Raw genomic sequence first — 22490 nt, 5'->3', positions numbered from 1 at the left:
ACAAATGTAGATGTATTTGCTTATAAAACTTCGATCAGTAGTTTACTTCACGCACATTCATCAATGTCTTATGATCACCAGCCTCAAATGGTTATGTGAGTTAAACTTTTTAAAATATTTAACACCAGCACAACTGTGCATTGAAATGATAAAATATTCAAGAGTCTTGGAAGGTGCAACCTAGCCCAATTATTACTACTGATCAGCAAGCTCAACAGTCAAGACTTCTTCCATTCTTTTTGTTCCTAATTTTTACCTAATTTCCTTCAATGACCTCTCACACCAATCATTCCTCTCTTCATCATCGCACCATTAATCTCTCAAATTCCTCCAGTAAAGTTCAGTTTTGTGCCTAAACCATATGCGCAGGTTTGATTTCTTAATCTACAATAGTTTTTGTTTTTATTATTTCTGCAATTTACTAATGTTCTAGGTTGATATTTAAATCTAACATTGTATTTGCTTTGATTTGCAGTTCTTATACTTTCAAAGTCAACTACTTATCTTTCTTCATCTTTTTCTTTTGTTTTCTTAGCATTTTAACCGTAGCTTGAGTCAAGTTTGTCATCTTTTCTTCATCTCTCTCTCTCTCTCTCTCTCTCTCTCTCTCTCTCTCTCTCTCTCTCTCTCTCTCTCTCTCTCTCTCTCTCTCTCTCTCTTTTAACAGAGCATATATGTGTGCCTCTTGGGGTGTCATTGCTGCAAAACGGAGGCAACATGAACAAAACTAGTAAGGAATTTTAGATTAACCCAAAGGAAATCATCGAAGTCCTAAGTTAGTCAAGAATGTGGTGTCTTCTATCATAATAAAGAGACAGAAGCAAGCAAATCTAGTGGTATTTTCAATTTCTTTCTGGTAAAATGGTGTCTGCTGATTAATTTGACTTTCTGAATAGGTTTGTTCCAATTATTCTCATCTTACAAGATTTTCTTTTGGTGAAGTTATCTTGATATAGTTTTAGAGTTTGCCATCAATTAAGTCTTGATCGTATGTAGTTCAGCTCAAAATCATTTCATTGGTCAAGCATAGTACTGATGTAGCTTAATATCTTATTCACACATTGAGTTTGATTGTAGTTTAAGCCTTTCAATATTCCCTTAACTACTGATGAATATTGTTTCTGATCAATTCTCATTGTATTTCCTGCCAACTTCCAAGTACCCTTGTCCTTGACATGTATAGCAATATCTAGATTGTTACTACTGCTACCCTTACCCTCCTCGCCTTTAACATAAGTCCAAATTGCAGAATTGCAGTAAGGTACTCGAAATGGAACAAATTCTTCACACGAAAGGAGGGGGAGATGAGGAAAGCTATGCCAAAAATTCAACATTTCAAGTAAGTGATACATATCAGATGACGTTCGAATGATTTCTCTCTGGCCCTCTATATATAATTCTGTGACTGATCTCTAAATCTGTTTCTACCCTTCAGAGATTAGTGTTTATGAATGTCAACCATGCACTCAATCGGAGCATTCAGGGGTTTTGTCAAGCCAACCTAGCAGAGACAGAGTGCATAAGAGTAGCAGATCTGGGATGTGCATCGGGACCGAATACGTTGTTAGCAGTTGAAAGCATTATAGATAGCATTAATAGAGAACGCCATAACTTGAACATTCTTAAGCTACCTAATATTCAAGTTTTCTTGAATGATCTCATGTCCAATGATTTCAACTCCATTTTCAAATTACTGCCCAGTTTTTATCAAAAACTTAAGGAATCGTATGGTTGTGGTTCAAGGTCATGCTTCATTGCAGCTATGCCCGGCTCTTTTTATGGAAGACTTTTTCCTGACAACTCCATGCATTTTATACTCTTCTTACAGACTTCATTGGCTTTCTCAGGTTCGCCAATCTCCGGCTTTATTGTTATTAACACGCACTGCTATTTTGGTATTAACACCGCTGACTGCTTTATATAATTTTTACATTATTACTATTTGTAATAGTTTTTCTTTTTTTTTCCCGTTCTATCTACCTATCTCCTGCAGGTCCCGAGTGGGTTGGTGACTGAGGAAGGGTTGCCACTGAACAAAGGCAATATTTACATAGGTAAAACAAGTCCTAAGAGTGTGCATGATGCATATTTGGATCAATTTGACAGAGATTTTACAAACTTCTTGAGTATCCGTGCTGATGAATTGGTGTCTGGGGGACACTTATTTGTGACCTTGACGCCTAAAATCGATGATCCTGTAGCATATAACGTACAGGACTTACTTGGAATGACAATGAATGACATGGTTTCAGAGGTAATGATTCATAGACACTCAATCTCGATACAATCTGGGGTGAATATATGATACCATCTGTGTGTAAAATTGTACAGGGACTGATTGAGGAAAAAGCACTCGATACTTTCAACCTTCCACATTACCGGCCTTCTTTGGAAGAAGTAAAGGCAATCATTGAGAAAAATCGTGCTCTTAAGATAAGGTATCTGGATAACATTCAACTGCGAGTGATTGGTGTGGAGGCGGCACATTGCGGGAAGGGCTACGTATTCAATACAAACACCAATGCCAAGTACATGGCTAGGAGCTTGAGAGCTATTTATGAACCCATCTTTCAAGCTCACTTTGGGGATGGTATAATGAACGATTTCTTTACAAAGTTGGCCGCCAATATCTCACAACATCAGAGAAAGATGAAGAGCCCTATCAACAGTCTGGTTCTTCCCTCTCCAGAACATGAAAGTAGGACATGTATACTTTGTCTGGATTAGATTCATGAGCAGGCTTAATGTGTTGTATTGGTTTGAAGGGTAGAAATAGTTCTTAACAAATAGATCTAAATAGTGGTGAATGCATAAACCTGTGAACCTTTTACATTAGGGATAATTTCAGAAACCCCCCCTGAGATTTCTAACAATTTCACTATCCTCCCTTGAAGTTTGCAAAATTATACAAACCTCCCTTGAGGTTAAGGTTTTGGTAACAAAATTAGTCCAATTAAAAAAAGTAACATTAAAAAGTACTTTAAGGAGAGATTAAACTTTTATTTCATAAATACCCCTTATGCATGTATATAAATTATATTAGTAGAAGAACTAAAATAATTAAAAATTAAAAGCAATTAATATACATATTTTATCACTCAAAAAACTCGCATTTAATAAATTAGACAAACAAATAAGTAACAAAACTATAGAATGATCAAAAGATATGATAAAATAGATTATTCATCTCTTTTGGCATGATGTTTGCTATGATTTTTCTGATTTTGAACAAAAAAAAAATTCAAATTTTGCCTTTCTTTTCCTTCCATTCTATTTCCCTCCATATCAAACATAGGGAGGGAAAAGAAAGGTAAAATTTGAAAATTTTTCTACTCAAAATCACAAATCATCGCAAATATCATACTAAAAGAGATGACTAGTTGTTTTGTTAAATCTCGTGATCATTAGTGTAATTTTGTTGCTTATTTATGTTGCCGAATTCATTAAATATGAACTTTTTAAGTTGTGAAAATATGTATACTAATTGTATCTAACTTTTAATTATTTTTATTCTTTTACTAATACAACTTATATACATGTATAAGGAATATTTATGGAATCAAAGTTTTATCTCTCTCCTTAAAGTATTTTTTTAATGTCACTTTTTTTAAGTAGACTAATTTTGTTATTAAAACCTTAATCTCAAGAGAGGTTTGTGTAATTTGGAAATTTTAGAAGAGGCTAGTGAAATTATTAGAAACCTCAGAGGAGGTTTTTGAAATTATCCCTAAAGAAAAACCAAATGCCTTGGACAGCCAGAAAAGGGACCGGTCACAACTTGGTTTGACAAATTGAGAAGCGAGAAATTTTCAGCAAGCTTTTGAAGTCATTTGAGGTAAGTATCATAAAATTCATACTTGTTTAGCTCTATTTTTATGAACTTGCAATTGGTTTAAACCTAAATCAAACTCCTCAAAGCATGGTCAATTAGGTATTTCAAAATCTTAAAGCTCTGGATCACATTAAAACCTCAAATCATATCTCTTTATAGAACAAGCTAGAGTAATATATGCATTCTAGCCAGCTATCTGGGTGACAATTTTAGTATAGTTAAGACTTTTTACATGCCTACAATCCAACAGCTAGCTACCAGTATTCTTGCTTTCTCATCTTCATACTTTCAATGCTTCCATTGATATGAGATCCACATTCACGAGATTGACAAAGAGCAATCCAGACAGCTTAAACTGGAACCAAGATCAACCAAATTGGCTACAGGTCTCAGCCATGCCAGCTTAAACTGGAACCAAGATCTCCTTCATATGCTTCCCTTTGTCTCAAGCAAATCAAATCAGAAGAAACCTCCAAAATATATGAAAGGTCGGGCACTTCCATATGTGTGTGAAAGAAATGCCAACTTTGAGAGAAACAAAGTAAACCTGTAATTCATCGAGACAACATTCATACACTTTAACTCGAAAGCTGCTGCTTCCTACATGTTCCATCAAAACCCATTAGACACTGATTGTCTTCAATATTGATACAGATATTGGATAAAGAGTTGACAATGAACAAAGAACACTGTTAGCAACTAGTAATGGAAAGATGATCATTCTAAATAATTACGAGATGAACCAAAAATGGAATTCAAAAATTTGCATATTGTTAATAAAACATGAGAATGTAAAACTCGGAAGAACAGTGAGATGATAATCCTTCCTATGCTTGCAAAGTGAGGTTCTAATCTTAGCTAGTTTGGCATAATAACCCAAGGAAAAAAGTCATGATTGGTATTCATGTATTATAATTCAAAACAAATAATCAACGGATTTAGCCTCGAAGGACTTTCTTTTGAGCAGACTGATTTCTCCTAGTACACTAAGATATTTAGGACAAAAATGGACTAGTAAAAGATAACCTTTTTCAGAAAGAAGCAGCAAAAGAATGCCGCAATTCTATAAATGTCGGCAAGTAGTATCCTTCTTCCTTGAATTTGTTAGAGTTGATTGCCAACTTCATTTCAATGGCTACGCTGAAAAAATGCTCATCTAACCTTAGCAGAATAGACTTGTGGCACAGTATCTCTATCAAGTGGAATGAAGCACCCTGAAAAACTTCCTTGAGTAACATTTACTATTGATTTACCATCTTCATCGGTCTTCACAAATGTCAGATATTTTAAAAGAGTTTCTTGGTAAAAATTCTTAGGTCTACTTATCTTTTTTAGCTAAAGCACCAAAAAAAAAAAAAAAACCTACTTGAAAAGCACCTGTTTATTGCCTGCACAGTGACAGTAATTTCTTCCTTTTGACATTCTCACAAAAACGACAGGGAACAATGCTGTTCCTTTTCCAACAAGATGATATCTGCTTCCTAAATAGATTCAGGGAAAAAACATCACCATGTTACATTACAGTAATATTAAGTGTAAAATTAGCCACGTTGAACCATCAAAACTTATGAAGAATGTATTACAAAAATTTTTAAAGACCAAAAATTAAGCAGAAGTACATCAATTAAGCCATCAAAAACGCATACTACATTCAGAGCATAGCTTTTGTATGTGGTTGATTTGAAGTTATGGCAACAGCAACAGAAACATAGTATCATGAGCTCTGAGACTACATACCTCTTCATTTACTCTGTCACATAGTGCTTTCTAGAAGACTGATCTTCACTCCTTAAGAGAACAATTGTCTACCACATCACCATCCATACATTTTTGCTTGAAAATCACTGCTTTCTACATGTTCCAACTTAGCCCGTGAGACATTTGTCTAAAATGCTAAAATAGATATTTCTATAAATATTTTATCATGAGCAAGCAAGTCCTTACGCAAGTAGGATGGAAAAATCACCAATCTACTAGATAACCAAAAATGAAAGGCTAAAAAACAGAGCATTAACAAGCCCAGAAGGAAGTAATGGTAGCAAAAGTCAATCGAATTTGCATAAATTGTCCTTGTGATTCTTTTTGAAAATAAAGTGATTATCAAAGCTAAATGTTTAATTAAACGTTAAAGGAAGAGTAAGATGATAATCTTTCGTCTCTTTCTAAAATGATGTTCTAAACTAGAGTTTGGCAAACTAATCTGAAGAAAAAATGCAAAATTTATATTCATGTACTAGCATTCATAAATTCTTTTATTAACATCTTTTAGCTGACTAATTTCTCCTGACAAACTAAAATCTTTGGACCAAACAAAAATCAAAAAAGGATAACCGTTTTCAGAGAGAAATAGGTAATGGATGTCAATATCTTTTCAGTGTTGGCAAGTTGTTTCCTTCTTCCTTCAATTCTTAAGAGTAATTTATCAACTTCCATTGAATTGGCATGCTGAAACATGCTCATTTAACCTGACAAGCAGATTTGTTGTGGTAGAGTACCTCTAATTGGGTGAAACCATGTTTGAGAACTTCATGTGAAACATTTATCATTGATCTCCCACCTTCATTAGTCTTCTGAAATGTTACATATTCCCAGTGGTTTCTGAAATGCTGTCTACAACGTCTAACTTCTTTCCATCAAATGTTGTCACCTCTGGAATTAAAGTATCAGCACGCCCAGTGTTTTTCAAGTAAGTCTTGTACCTTGATAGCTCTCCAGTACAGCTACCATGCTCCCCTCTAATTCTTCTCCATCCATACTACTTTCTACAAGTCTGGCACAAGCCACTCTGTTTTCAGCATGCTACAAGGAGAAAAGGTTCAATATTTGATTTATTTTGTTAAATACTTCCATAAAATAGATTAAAAGAAAAAAAGAAAAGCCATTGAAACAGGCCAATAGACATGCAGTCAACATTTTTTTTACCTTCATTTCCACATTCTGAGCAATATATGGCATTCTGGTGGGAAAAATCACAGATAACTACCTTCCATCTTCAAAACCTGATTGATAACTGAAAATAACTCCTCCCTCTTGACATTCTCATAAGAACAACACGGGAACCAAAACCTGACTGGTGTTCTTTGTCCAAAGAGCATAATCTCTGCTTCCTGAACAAATTCTGGAAAAAAAAATAACAATATTACATCACAGTTCTGTTTCAGTTATGACATTGTGTAGAAACATGAGCCACAGAAAGGTTTGGTCTGGTAACTCGTGCAACAATTTATCACTCAAAATCCTAAAGAGCAAAAATCAATTTATATTCCATTGATTAATCCATAAAGAACACTTACTAGTGCAAATACCTCCTCATCTTTCTTCAAAAATGATTGGAAACCACAGCCTAATGTTGCAGTTGGAGAATGTGAAAAGTGCAATAAGATGCTTTAGAGGTTCCAGGCTGACTTTGCCTTGAGCACATAATATTATCACTGCTTGCTGCTTCACTGACACTTGTGGCCTACAACGCCATAATATTATCAATCCAATTCATAAAACAGAAAAGTAGCTAGTTATAGTATCTGAATTTTAGAAATTTTAAAAGATGATCAGAATTTATAGTTTTAGCAGCGGCCTAGTTCCTCTGCAAACAATTTCAACTTGATCGACATTGAGCTAATTTTATGGCAATCATAATGCAGAGTCTTACAGAGAGATAATAGTGAAGATTAAGAACATATCCATCCATTAAATGCCAGCGGTAAAAACAAAAATTGTAACAAAAATTCTCCCCAAATTGCTATTTCATTGGTTTTAATGTTGTTTGGAAATATCAGTGACAAAAAAAATAAGAACATACCCAATATTGGTGAATTTTGCTTACGGACAATTCTACGCTCTGGAATATTAGAGATCTTGGGCCACTCGGAGCCGCTTTGAGGAGTGCATCTGTCGGTTAATAGAGGACAATCACGAATTCGCAGACGTCTGAATGTGAGGCGTTCCATGGCATCCACGGAGGGTGATGTGATGGTAGTCAAGCATTGAAGCTGGTGTGGCAGAGATTTCATGTCAGGCATTCCACATAAAGACACGTGTCGGAGTGATGATGAAGATGCTAATCCAGCCCAATCAAATTTGATTGCAGAGTCATCTGAGAAGGGACCAATCGACACACGCCTTAAGCTGGTAAGATAGCCAAATCCACTTGGCATCTCAGCAATCAAGTTGGGACACCCCCCTAAAATGAAGCTCTCGAGAGAAGGGGTTCGTCGCAAATCAAGGGGAAAGGAGACCAGACTGGGGCAACCGAACAAATTCAGCTCTCGGAGAGACGTACACGACTCGAACATCTCCGCTGGTAATCTTGTTAATGCATCGCACCCTTCGATAGTAAATTCCTCAAGAGACTTAAGGAGGCCTTTCTGTCCAAATGAATTAGGATTTGGATATCCAAATGAATTAATTCTCGGGCACCCTTGTATCAGCAAGTACTCTAAAGCTTGAAATTGATAAAGATCTTCTGGCAACTCCCGTAAATTGTCACAGCAAAAGACTACCAATCTCTTAAGACAAGCGGCGCAACTCATTCCTCTTAATGTTGTTATATTAGCGGCAAGCCTCAATTCTACACGCTGAAGAGTTGGAAAAAGACAGAGTCGCTCAAGCATGTCAGTGGGTAGACTGTTACAGCCTTCAATACTCAAGCTGCTCTCTGGTCGTTTCACTAATTTTAGAGACTCGATGCGTTGACCACCAAGATCCCATAATTCAAGGGATGAGAGATTGGCCATATTGCTCAAAACCTTTTCTGCCAGCAAAACATGGCAATTCTTTTTTATTTTCAATACATCAAGACTTGGGAAACGACTTGGAGTTGGAATGGTGGTCAGCTTGGGGCAATGGCTAATATACAACTCTTCAAGCATGGGAAACACATCCATCACATGTACTTCACCTGCGGTTGACCTTATTTCGTGTGCGTCCTTCCACTCTTCCAAATTTTCCATGCTTTCAAGAGAGAGAATTTTAAGGGCTGGAAAGAATGTTTGTCTGCTAACAGTGCCTGAACCTCCTGATCCGCCGTCCTCCTCAGCACTTGTACTGTAGAATGAAAGCCCAATGCTTCTTATGTTTTCCAATCCAGTCAGATATAGATGTTGGAGGGATGACAGCTGTCCTAGGGTGGGGAGTTCTCTGCATCTTGTGCAATTCGCCACACGCAACTCCACCAGTGATGTCAAATTCATGAACCATTGTGGGAACTGATCACCCATGAACTTCAAAATTTGTAACTCTTTTAAATTTGGGTGAGGTTGGAGGCCTTCCAACACATCTTCATCACAATTATCACTTTCTCGATCCCTATTGCCCCACTCAAATACCAACCGATACATATGTGGCTTTTTAGATAGGTTCGCTAGTTCTGCATCATCTTTGCCATTTACTGATTCAAGATTTCTGATCTCCAAGGTGCCTTTAAGATCTTGCAAGGTCCCAAGTTCTTGGATACCACGACCTTCCTCCTGACGACCTATGTTAAAGAACTCTAATGTTTGAAGACAAGTCAATCGTCCAATACTGGATGGCATCTGGATTTTGCATCCTTTATCATAACGATAATGAAAATAGTGAAGATGTCTCATGCTAATCAAATTGCTCATCTTCTTTGGAAAACCTTTTTCAAGCGCGTAAATTCTTAGTGTTTGCAAACTATAAAGTTCGCAAAGAGATTCTGGCAAAGTTGTAATCATCGAATCTGAAATGTCAAGTAAGTGTAAGTGGATTAGTTTGCCAATGGAGGTCGGCAACTCTTTGACATCTTCTCCAGACAATTTTAGGACATGCAAGTGTTTGAACTTTGATAATATTTCATCAGCTATGCCACCCTTCAGAAATAATGTGCGAAGTGATGCTGATTTTTTTTCGTTCATGTTTTCTAACATTCTTTCGGATGAGTATAATGAAAGGTAGCGGTCCTCATTGCTGCTGCTACGATTCAAAATTGATTTTGCAAACTCATGCACAAGGTCATGCATTTTATACCATGTTCTCCTCTCCTCTTTTACTTCTTCCAATAAGGAAGTTTGCAGCAAAATTCTCAAATACTCACATCCTATTTTCTCCATCATTCTTTCATTTTGGGGATCCGGTTGAAGAAAGCCTTCAGCCATCCAAAGCTCAACTAGTCGATCTTGTTCCAATTCAGTATCTTGATCAAAAATTGAGCAATATGCAAAGCATTTCTTAACCGGTGCAGGTGACAGATGATCAAAACTCACCTTAAGTATTTGCTTGATCCCACCTTGATTGCCATTCAAGAGACTCTCCTCCAAAATAGATAGCCAATCCTCTTTTCTCTTTTTAGATAACAAACCTCCAATTAACGTTGCTGCCAGAGGTAGACCGTCACATCTTCTTAAAACTTGCTCCCTCATGTCTTCCAATTCTTTTGGTAATTCTTCCCCTACATTTGCCCATTTTTTCATGATAGACCAGCAATCATTATCGCATAGCTTTCCCAGCTCATGGCGAGTAAAATTGATCTGCGGATGTCTAGACAGAATAGTTGCCACTTCTTGCAGACGAGTGGTAACAAGACACCAGCTCCCTTTCTTCGCATTGAGTCCCGCCAAAGTGCTGAAAAAGTCATTCAACAATACTTCTTGATCATTCCACAAATCATCAAGAACAAGGAAATATCTTTTTTCCTTGAGTTCATGCTGAATTTTTTGAACTATTACCTCCCTACGATCCCCTTCAACCTTTCCTCCTGTTAACGATTCAAGAATCATTTTGAAGACCTTCTCGATTTTATCTACTTCTTCAGCCACACAAACCCACATTTTTTTGTCAAATTGTCCAACAATTTGTTCATTTTTGTAAACGGCTTTTGCTAGAGTTGTTTTTCCTAAACCACCCATGCCAGTTATGGGAATAACTGAAATAACACTTTCAGATTCGGTCAACAACTTCTTAACTATTTCTGATTCATCCTCGTCTCTTCCTAGAACATCTCTTCGAACAATAGTAGAGTCGGTCTGTCGGCTTGTTGTGGCTCCAGCAGCAATAGTAGGGAATGCTTCTTCAACTTGGTGCTTGTAGGCCAGTCCCAAACCTTCTGCATCCCGACGGATCCTTTGAAGGTTCGTGTTGATCTCCCTGATCATTGAACCCAACCTCCAACGAAAACCAATTTTATTAAAGAATGAAAAGCAGAAGAATACCTTCTTTTTCGTGAGTTGATTTTGATACTTCACCTTCCGACGAAGATTGTCATAGTTGAGCTCGTCCAGCACATTGTCAGCTTTGAAAACCTCTTCTTCCAGCTGCTTGAGCCAATTTTTCACGTCTGAGCTATGCTTGTCCTCGTCGGCACCAGCCAAGAAGCCTCGAATCATTGCAGCAGATTTGTCGAGTCTCTCCAGCTCCTCTGGGAATTCACGATGATCAGCGGCAAGAGAAACAACCGCCTGCAATGCAACCTTAATAGTAGCACTAACAGCAGCATCAGCCATTTTTTCTCGCTTGGGATTGGGATTAGGATGAAAGTGTTGTGATATCGATGATGGTGTTGGGGGGATGCTTTCTGCGATCAGACAAGGAAGGATATGGTTCAACTTTGGCAACTAAGGGCAGCAAAATGTGTGGAGGCTAAAACTTGCGGGGGCCGTGAGTTTTTTTTTTAAAGTTTGTCTAATATTTTATTATAATGCACTGCTGTAAAAGTTTTTGAAAAAATTTTTAAAACGAAAAACTTTTTTTTTCTTTTTCTCCTTCTTTTTCTTTCCCTCGGACTTTACGTAGCCGGCTGCTGCATCCCCTTCCGCCGTTCACCACTACCAATGAAGCAGAAAACATGGCCTTCCAAATCAGACACTCCCCACTTTACCGCGCTGCCCTTTACCAGAAAAGAATCCGATCACCCGCCACAACCACCACCACTCTTCCTCCAAATCCAGTACCTCAGGGCCCACGAGGAATTCTACCTCTTCCTCGTCGAAAACCCATGTCCCCAACAACCTTAAGCATCAGCAGTATGATTACTCTTTGGCCCCTTTTGAATTAGTGCAGAAAATCGCCGCGTCTTTCTCGCTGTCCAATTTACGGGGTGCGTCGCTGGTTTGCCACGCTTGGGGGGACGCCTTCCAGCCCTTGAGGGAAGCTATGGTGTTTCTGAGGTGGGGTAAGCGGAATAAGCATAGGCGAGGTGGGTTGAGGCCGAACGTTGGTAAGAAAGATGGGAGAAAGAAAGATGCAGAAACCGGAATCCTATCTCTTGAAGAGAGGTGCAGAAGTTGCAGATCGGTCAAAGGGGGAGGGGGAGAGGGAGAGGGAGAAAGGGAGAAAAAAAAAAGGAAGGCTGGTGCCGGAATAGGTGATTGGCGCCGGAACCGATGGGGAGGTGATGGCCAGCGATGAAGGTGCGGTGGATCGGAATGGGGGAGAAAGAAAAGAAAAAATGATGTTTTTTGTGTATTAGACATTTTGAAATACGTAGGATAAAAAAATTGATAAATATTTTTGAATTCTTGTAATTAAGATGTTAAAAAATTAATAGTTAAAAAACTTGGATAAAAAACTCCTTTCCAGACATTTTTCCGCACAACTTTTTGCGCTTCCAAATTTTTCCACTTTTTGCAAAGCTACACTCTAAAGACTTCCTGGAAGTTGCCGACAATTCGTAGCCACACCTTGTTGACCGGTCCGACCGGACAGGCCGATCGTAGCCACACCTTGTTGACCGGTCCGACCGGTCAAATCGGCCTGTCCGGTCCAGTATTAAACCCGAAAGTTAATGAAAAATCGCTAGAAATCGGTCGAATCGTATGAACCGTTAAAAATCGCACGAACCGTAACTCGGCGGTTTTCTAATTTTCTTGACATTTTCAAACAAAATGTCAAGAATGTAGAGAACCTCGGTCTCTTTGTTCCCATAAGGCACTCTTCACCACTAGACCACAGCTTATTTTGTTGAGAATTCTACTTAACTTGACTAAAATAGGGAATAAAAAAAATCAAATCCTAACATTAAAAAAAGAAACAGCCGGCGCACTTTTCTTTCAAGTTTCAATCTATCACTTTCTCGGCTTCAGGCGGCCAATGGCTCCAGTTCTCCTCTTGAATTTTTTTCCAATTTTTTCTTCTTAATCCTTTCAAACCCAAATATCCACAACAAAATTTTCTCAAGCCTTCACCTTTATCACTATCATCTTTTGCAGATTGTAGACAAGTTGGAAATTTCAACTTTCACAAGATATTTGAGACTCAAGAGTTTTTCTTGTTTTCCATCATCTTGGTAAGTTTAATTTTTCCTTTTTCAAGGTTTTTGTTTTCTATATTATTATCTTTAGCCGATTTTTTTTGCATTTTCTTCTTTTTTTCCCCAATTTTCATCTGTTTTCCCTTATTTTTGTTTTATTTTTATTTGATTAATTAAGGATGAAATTATGAATCATTAATTAATTTGCAATCATATTTGGAGAAGCTATTTTTTTGGATGAAGTATCAAATTAAAGAAATTAGACATGGATGAAATATCAAATTAATAAATTTTGTATCAATGATTGTTCTGTTTTTTCTATGCTATTTATTGTGTTTTTATTGCTTTTTCTATGCTAAAGTAATTAGTCTACTGAATGCTCATTCATCTTGAATTTTATAGGTTTCACTAAAGCAACAAAATCAAAGACATGTTAAAGTTGATTTGTGAAAGTTGTCAAACAAAAGCTTTAAAAAAAAAAAGTGCCAAATTGGACCACATGTTTGTATGTCTTGGTAAATTCCTAAATGGTAACCTCAGGACCACATGTTTAGTAGCAATTAATTTTTTATGTGTTTAGTTGTATCTTTGTTTTTTAAAAATTTTTATTTTTTTTTAGTTTGAGCAATTAGATTTATATTTTTATAATAAAATTTTAATTTTTTCAGGTTAAGTTGATGAAATTGTGAAGGTTGTGTTGCTGCTTATCATGCCATTGATGGAAGTTTGTTATTCAAATGGTTTGTCTTGAATATGAGTTAGACTTTTTTATAGACTTTTTTAAGAATTGTAAAAGAATTTCAATATTTATTTTATTTTTTTTGTGTTTTTATTTGTGATAATTGGTGAACATTTGGATTATATCTATTCATGTTTGTAATGAATTTATAAAAACTTGTGGTGAATTATGATATTTTAATTATGTTTATCATTCCAGGTTTTATGTATAACTTTTAGGAAATTTGTTATTATCTCAACTTAAATTTAGTTATGTTGGTGAATGCATTTTAAAAACTTAAGTTATCACTAACCATGTTAAATTGTACATTAGGTGTCAAGTTCAAGTGTAGAATGAAAACCTGTGAAATACTTAACACTCAAATTGTAAAAAAAAAATAATAATAATAATAAACCAGAAAATCGGTGAACCGGCCGGTCGGACCGGTCAGACCGCGAACCGGACCCTCTCCGATTCGCTGACCGGTCCGAGTTTAAAAACATTGCTTGCAGCTAAAACTCATCATCCCTTTCTTATTGGCTTAACGTCTAACTAACTCATCATCTTGTAGTTTCTCTTTTATTCATTTTATTTTTGTTTACTCCTTCCCGATTTACTTTTTAAATGTCTTAAAATATTTATTATTTTATTAAACTCAAATTTACTTTTAATCTCTTTCTTTCAATAATTTTCACATTAATCAATATTTGGCACTAAATCCAAATTTAAAATTTTGAATTTTCGAGAATAATTTTAGAAACAAATCCACTAACATCATCGTCAAGTTACTTATTATTCTTTAAAAAATTTGAATCCTGAAATGAGACAAATAATTTGAAGTGGAGGGAGTATTATTTTAATTCCCATCAATTTTGCATGTATACTCAAATATAATGATGATTTCTCAATGAAATTTTGGTAATTTGTATTGCATTTTGTTACCCCCCTCCCCCCACACAAAACCCCAGAAACTCAGGGAGAATTCTTAGTTTATGATGAAAAAAAAAAAAGAATTCTACAACGAGGACGGTTCTTGGAGTGTGTTCTGCAAATAGGGTTCTTCGCATTCCGGAAATGCGAGCTCGTGAGCGCGCATTCGCGGAATGCGAGCTCACTGAGAGTTGGGTGAGCGCCAAGACAAGGCTACGTTACAGTCTTCGTCGGCTTGGCGTGGCATAGGTACAGGTGCTGGTGGATGTAGTCGCATTGTCTCTTTGACCTGTAGGTAGACTAAATTCTTGATATCAGATTCTTCTACCCATCTCTCTTTACCAACAAAAAAATCAATCTCTTCCTGGGCTTTTTGCAAAACGTGCCTATGGTTCAGTAGCAGGGAGATAACCCAGCTCAACGCCCTTGATGTGGTACTAGTTCCTGCTACAATAAGCACCTGCAAGCAAAATAATAATAATAATAATAATAAAAAGTAACAAATAGAACTATGCATGTGTACTTTTTCCCCCATTTAAATGTATTATAATAAAATAATGTATTTTCAATCGTACAATTACCAATTTTTTTTATTATAAAAGAATTATGCATGTATAGTAAATTATATTAAGTTTGAATTTCATTTGAAATTTCGTAAATTTCATTTTAAATTTTTTTCCTAACAAGTTTGAATTTAATTTTCTGAAAGTCATACTTATAAATGCGAAATCTAACAAAAAAGTTAAATACAATTTTTGGAGGACAAATTTATCAAATGCGAGCTATTTGCAAAATTTAAAAAAAAAAACATTTAGGAGCTCGCATTTAGCTCTTACTATTTTCTGGAAAAAATTCTCTAGCTCGGACATCCATTCATGAGAGTCAGCTTCGTTTCTTTGCTTTGCCTGCCCGCTATTTCTGAAAGAAATAGAGTCAAGTGTAATTTTTTTTCTTTTTGGAAGATTTGCAGTTCAAGAAAACTAACATTGAAGTCTCTGATGCCTCCAGTGCGGGCCCCCTAACGCTTTTGGTGCTAACAGGGGCCTAGCCATCTTCTGAGCTAGCCTTTCCAGTTCATGACGATTGGTGCTAATCAGGGAAGTGGAATTCATTCTCTGACCCAGGAGCTCCTTTCTTTTTTTACGAATATAGAGGCTGCTAGAGAGCTCTGGGGGAGCTAGTAAAAAAAATTAAATTAGAGCTCGCATTTGCGGAATGCGAGCTCAATAAGTAGAGCTCGCATTTCGAGAATACGAGCTCTATTCTAACCTCGCATTCGTGAAATGCGAGTTCTACTGAACTCGCATTTTACGAATGCAAAGACCCCCGGACGGAATTCATTACCAAAATTACCTCTTTTGTAGAATTTTTTTAAAATTCATCACAAAATTAGAAATTTCTCCAGAAACTCAATAGTGCGAAATCGTCCTATTGAATTTATATATATATATATAAAAGATAATGAACAAAAAGGATTAATCACTAGAGGGAAAATTTTGCACAATTGCTAACTGCTAATGATATAAATACACACCAATTAAACATAGTTAGTAATATGAACTTGACTCAATTAAAATCACCAATTAGGAGGTCATGCGTTTCTGAATGATAATCACAAGATTGTGACAAAATATGTGGGACCCAAAAGCATGAAATTTCTCCAAACCACTTTTGAGGGCTGTGGCTTGTCGGCATTTTCACTTGAATTGCTTTTGTTGCGGGCACCTTCATGTTCTCTGATTGAATGTTTGCGTGGGCACGAATATATCTCACACTCGTCACAAATAATTTATTAATTATATTATCAACATATTTTTTAATTATTTTTTTATGTTATATATATATTATATTTAAAAGAATATCATCGTGCTCTTTTTCAAAAAATTATTCCAAATAATCTACTATCTAAACACGTTCATAATATCCATCCAAGAGCGATAAGAAATTGCTTTTGACTCCTCGCAATCAAATTGAAATAAAGTAAAGTGTCAGTTAGCACTAATCTCCAATGTAATTAGGGATAAGTTGCACTTTGCCCACTTGAATTTATTTTATCATCACTAAACAGTAGGCCTGTCAACGGTCCAGATCTAGACCCAGACCCGGATCGGATCTGTCAAATTATTGCGAGTACGGGTAGGGATTTAATTCTGTTATCCGGACCTGGATCCGGATCCGTTTTGTAAAACAAAAAAAAAGGGTCGGATACGGAATATAGTATTATGACTCGTATTAGACCCGGATCCGGATATAAATGAATTAATAATTTAAAAAATATATATTTATCAATATAATTTGATTAGGATGATGTATTTAAGTAAAGTCCATTTAATTTCTTTTCTTATTTGATTTTTTTTTTTTTGCGTTAGTTAGAAATTAGTTTACAAATATATTTTTTTCTTATTTTTATTAGAAATTGTAAGTTTTGATAGATTTTTTCGGGTAGACCCGACCCAGATCCGAGATCCGTCGGATCCAGATTCGGATCCGGAATATAGAGTAGAAGACCCGTCGAGTAAACGGGTCAGATCCGGATCCGGATCCGGTATGGTATGCTGGGTTCGAGTTTGGAATAATGAATTCCGGCCCGTTGATAGGCCTACTAAACAGAAACATATCTCTTTTTTTAAGATTAGCTATTTTGCTTCTTGGTTCAAAATAGAGACGCACAATAATGGTCTCCTTAGCGTCTCAATAATCAAGCTTGTGATCTCAAATTAATTGAACTTTTATCTTTTGAAATAGATAATAATCATTGAATTATTGAAACTTCTACTCCCTCTTTCCATTGCTCATGTTATGTTTTTATGAATAATTTCAAATTCACTCGACTCCCTCAGGTTTAAAAAATTACACGTACCTCTCTTGGTATAGTAAAATACCTATAATGCCCTCCACTTGGTTGAAAATTTTAAATTTAAGGCGATAAATTTACAAAATCCAAAAAAAATTATTTTTCTATCTCTTGTCTATTTTCACTCATCTCTTTTTTAGTTAATATAACCTCTTTTTATTATCTTCAATTTTGTGGATATTAGCAAATTGAAAATATAAAATCAACAGAAGGAGTAGATTATGTGTCAAATTAGAAGGAAATGAAGAGAGTCATAGTGATAGAGAAATAAATAATGAAATTGATGATTGAAATAGGAAAAAGAACTAAAGATGTTGAATTTATCATATTTTGTTTATTGTTAAAATTTTTTTATAAAATGTCAATAATTACATAAGGATTTCTGGTGGTTGAGGTTGCTGAAAATGGAACCTCAGGTCCCTAATTCGAACCTTGCTACCAGCAAGTTGCTGAGGGTGGTAAATAGTCTGCGGGATCCACTCCCTGCGGGACATACCTAAAAAAAAATACATAAGGATTTCTTTCATTTGATTACAAGGGACCAATTCAGTGACTTCTAGTAGTTCGATGTATAATTATGCAATTTATTGCTGCTACTCAACTCTAAATTCGTATAACTCTTTTATTTTGTGAAACAAAAGGTCACATAGATATAGTGGAGGAAGGGGAATTTGGCACCTAATGCAACCACATTACTTGAAACCTGTAAAAGACACACTGACCTATCTATCAAGAAGCTTTTGAGTGTTTGGAGCATTATAGCATCTATAGTAAGCAAAGAATCCAAGTATCTCCTTGTTACATTGCTAATAGTTGATATGCGTTGCATTAGGTGCATACCTTCCGGTCTGTATTGCTTAGTGGTCCGCTTCAATTTAAGATGTCACTATGAAATTGCAGGGTTTGGGGTAGCTATGGTTAGCAATAGGTGCAATTTGTGCGGTTGTTTTACTTTTTTTTAATGATTTGATGTGCATTCACGCAATTTTGATGTAGTTTATAACATCTATTTTTTACTATATTAAAAAGTCTTGGCATTGTAAGTTGCATGCACTTTTTTGATCTTAGTTTTATTGTGCCCATATTGTCTCTATCTTTCAATTAGAATTATTGCATTCTAATTGTAGTAGTAATTTAAAATATGAAACATTCCAAATAACTAAATCTCAATAATAATGGTAATTAAAATGAAAAACTCCTTATTAAAACTATTTAGTGACCCTTACACTTCATCTCCAATTCTTATGTGTGTCAAAGTTTCTTAGCCAAAATAATTTCTTATTCGAAATAGTGTGAATGAATGCATTAGCCACAATTTTAAGTTTGTAAAAAATATTTGTATAAAAAAAATGCTCTTGGAGCAAAAGAGAAATATATAAGAAGAAAAGAGTCTATATTCATTTGGAGAATCTTGATATGAATACCACAAGACAGATGTATAATTATGGGCTTTTTATCAGTATGAAGAAATACTAAAAGAAAAGAAAAAATAAAAGAATCCAATTATTTCTATCAATTCAATGTCCATTGGCAATTAAATAGACAGTTTAAGATAAGTAAGCAATATAAATCATTTACATTCTTTACTAAACTCAATAATGCTTTAAAAAAATGTAAACAATCCAAATTCAATAATGCACCTCACATTATTCAATTCAAATTCACAAAAGAAAAAATTGAAAAGTTCAGCTAAAAGATATAAAGTAGAATAATTAAATGTTCATGCAAAGTTGGGCATAAGCACAGCTCATATATTTTATTTTTAAATAATTAATTCATTCTAATTGTACAATTGCATTTTGTTTGTCTTACCAAGGAAAAAATAACATTCAAAATGTTATGGCAAATAGCATTCAAAATGTTGATACAAATTTTTTTCATTTTTAAAATTTGTTGATTTCATTAGAAACTTAACTATGGGTTTTATTTTTTAGTGAAAAAAGGCGCATCTAGATTCTGGCTAGTAATTAAATGAACTTTCCAAGAGGTAAAAGAAGGGATGAGTTTGGTGAAAATAATTAGATTGACAAAATCTAACATGCCAATTTATTTACTCTGATACACTTCCAGAAATTGATTTTACGGTTTTAATCTTTACTTTGCTAATAATTGTGAATTTTATTTACTAGGCTCACACTTGATATGTATACATGCATTTCTTGTTATCTTTTGTACAATATTAAAAAATATTATTATGATTTAATGGTAAAAATATTGTGAGTACACAACATAACCATATTAAGAATTGTTTATCAAAATTGATCCATAATTACCAAAAGGCTCAAAATAAATTCAAAAATCAACGGATCAAAGAGTTCATATTTAGATAGTCTTTGTAAAAATAATTAATTAAAGAAATAGAAAATATTCTATTATCATTTAAACAATCAAATTTCACAACAAAAGATTATATATAAGAGATGTTATATTTAGGTTAATATAACTACATGCAAAGTGTGTGAACTATTACTAGCACAATAAAAAGTTACATAAATGTGCATCAAATCATGAAATACATCAAAATTATGTAAGTGTACACTAAATCATTAAAAATGTAAAACAACCGCACCTAGTGCTAATTGCAGCTGCCCCATTCCCGAAATTGCTAACCTTATGGAATTGTACATTTGTGGTCAATTTTGGTTTCTCGGTGACAGAGTTTGTGGAAACGTAAGCTACAAATAGGTCTAATCTTGATATCGGAATTTCAGGTGCTTTTTCAAGTTTGAAAGCATCTTGGAAGCATCTCGGGTGCTAATATCTGTGTGCTTTAACCATTGGAATATTTTGGCAAAGTTGTTTTAATCCTGCAGTCTTGCTATGTCTTGCTGTTCAGTTATGGTATAATGATGAGGTTCCTTTCTTGACAAGTATATCAGAAATTCCATCTGCTGGTTAATGATATTTCTGATAGAGGACTTGATGAGCTGGAAATAATATTTCTTCTGGTTAATGATGAGTCTAGAAGCAAGCGTTTTGATATAGAACATTCAGTGCCTAGAAGATCTTCTAAATCAAGTCTTGTCACATGCTGCAGTATTAAATTTGAAATAAGGTTGAGTTTTCTAAGATATAGGTACACTGAATTAGCTTGAGCTTTATGAAAAGTTTGAAACTTTGAATCCAACTTGTCCATGGCCTATTGAATGGACTCCTCCACATTTTCTCCCTAAAATATTGTCAAGTTATACACAGAGCACACTAGAACTCGTCAAGTATAGCTGAAAACATGAACTACCCCAGAACATTAAAACTTTTCTTTCCTTTCATCGATTTCCGTGGATTCCATGGATTACAAGTCAAACAGTTTGTGTGCATATGCAACAGAAGGCTGTGTTCTCTTGTCTAAACCACTAAGTTGTCTCTTTCAGATTTACCTTGCATTTAAGCTTCTGATTACATGTGTAGGTCGCTGTCCTGGCCCCAAATACTCCTGCAATCTACGAGCTGCACTTTGGAGTTCCAATGGCAGGAGCAGTTCTCTGTACTCTCAATATACGTCATGATTCAGCAATGGTGTTGACATTGCTAAAACACTCGGGTGCAAAAGTCATTTTTGTTGATTATCATATTGCAAAAGGGGCATTAGGAATTCTACTAAAGACAAGCAGCAAGATGCCTAAATTAGTTGTGATTCCTGACCAAGGGAACTCATCTTCCAGGGTTAGTGACATGTATTTCAATAAAGACAATTTAGAGTACGAATCTTTCTTGGCATCAGGAAGACCAGACTTTGAGGTTATAAGGCCACATGATGAGTAGGATCCTATTTCTCTGAATTACACTTCAGGCACAACATCAAGCCCCAAAGGTGTTGTCTACAATCACAGAGGAGCCTACCTCAATTCTCTGGCTGCTGTTCTTTTAAACGAAATGCCATCCATGCCTGTTTATTTGTCGACTGCTCCGATGTTCCTTACTTGGGCCGTTGTAGCACAGGGCGGCACAAATGTTTGTCTAAGAAATGTAACTGCAAAAGGGATTTTTGAGTGCATAGCTAAGCACCAAGTGAGACATATGGGTGGTGCACCTACAGTTTTAAATATGATAATAAATGCACCGTCTGTTGATCGGAGACTGCTTCCAGGAAAAGTGATAGTGATGGCAAGCGCTGCCTCCCCTCCTCCTCATGTTCTTTTTAAGATGGAGGAGCTGGAACAGTTTGCACTTGGAAACCAGAGTGGAATTCACTACCACGTGATGCACAGGCCAAGATCAAGGCTCGTCAAGGGTTGCACCACCTTGGCATGGAAGAACTCGATATCAAAGATCCGGAAACAATGCAAAGCATACCACCGGACACAAAAACAAGGGGTGCCGTGATGTTCAGAGGCAACACCGTCATGAATGGATACTTTAAGGATAGTGAAGCAACAGCTGATGCCTTTAAAGGTGGATGGTTTCGAAGTGGGGACGTGGGGGTGAAACACCCTGATGGATACGTAGAATTAAAAGATTGATCCAAAGACATTATCATCTCAGGAGGGGAGAATATTAGCTCGATTGAGGTGGAATCAGTGATTTATAGCCATCTAGCAGTTCTGGAAGCTGCAGTTGTTGGAAGACCAGATGATTATTGGGGTGAAACACCTTGTGCATTTGTCCATTTGAAGGATGGTTGTAATGCAAGTGCAGACGAAATTATCAAGTATTGCCGTGATCGTTTGTCACATTACATGGCTCCACGAACTGTTGTTTTTGAGGAATTGCCAAAAACTTCGACAGGAAAAATACAGAAAATTGTTCTCCGCCAGAAGGCCAAGGATATGGGAAGTCTTTCAAGGGCCAGAAGATTATAGCATTTCCGTCGTCTTCAAACTAGCAATAATGTAAACTTCCACCACCTTGTTCTGGCAATTGGACATCAAATGTGAAGAAGAAAATTGCAGCTGCTTGTTGGCTATTCACTAGTACTAGGAGGCATAAACCGCGCTATGCGCGGTGGAAAAAAGAG

At 35.8% G+C, this 22490-nt stretch overlaps 1 protein-coding gene and 2 pseudogenes across 14 annotated transcripts; 2 read left to right on the top strand and 1 right to left on the bottom strand.

Moving 5' to 3' along the window:
* The first annotated feature begins 235 nt into the window (after nucleotides 1-235).
* Nucleotides 236-2873, top strand: LOC113688574 (probable caffeine synthase MTL2; annotated as a pseudogene).
* A 1089-nt stretch (nucleotides 2874-3962) lies between these two features.
* Nucleotides 3963-12330, bottom strand: LOC113698713 (putative disease resistance protein RGA3). Of its 14 annotated transcripts, none has more exons than XM_027218645.2 (8): nucleotides 7632-12330; nucleotides 7126-7292; nucleotides 6755-6950; nucleotides 6328-6631; nucleotides 5570-5683; nucleotides 5199-5313; nucleotides 4859-5046; nucleotides 3963-4432 (listed from the first exon to the last, which is right to left on the bottom strand). In XM_027218645.2, the coding sequence occupies exons 1-2, from the start codon at nucleotides 11287-11289 to the stop codon at nucleotides 7276-7278; spliced, it is 3675 nt and encodes a 1224-aa protein (XP_027074446.2). In that variant the 5' UTR covers nucleotides 11290-12330; the 3' UTR covers nucleotides 3963-4432; nucleotides 4859-5046; nucleotides 5199-5313; nucleotides 5570-5683; nucleotides 6328-6631; nucleotides 6755-6950; nucleotides 7126-7275. The 14 variants fall into 14 exon arrangements, with proteins under 14 accessions (XP_027074446.2, XP_071905804.1, XP_027074430.2 ...); XM_072049703.1 differs by having other exon boundaries at nucleotides 4859-4972; XM_027218629.2 differs by having other exon boundaries at nucleotides 5210-5313.
* Nucleotides 12331-20356: 8026 nt separating this feature from the next.
* On the top strand, nucleotides 20357-22482 carry LOC113688333 (butanoate--CoA ligase AAE1-like; annotated as a pseudogene).
* The last annotated feature ends 8 nt before the right edge of the window (nucleotides 22483-22490 follow it).

The sequence above is a fragment of the Coffea arabica genome, chromosome 1c (genome assembly GCF_036785885.1).
Source record: "Coffea arabica cultivar ET-39 chromosome 1c, Coffea Arabica ET-39 HiFi, whole genome shotgun sequence".
Taxonomy (NCBI): domain Eukaryota; kingdom Viridiplantae; phylum Streptophyta; class Magnoliopsida; order Gentianales; family Rubiaceae; genus Coffea; species Coffea arabica.
This window is presented reverse-complemented; position numbering and strand designations above follow the sequence as displayed.

Coding starts and splice junctions, on each gene's coding strand:
- LOC113698713 (XM_072049580.1), bottom strand. CDS start 11,289: ATGGCTGATGCTGCTGTTAGTGCTACTATTAAGGTTGCATTGCAGGCG.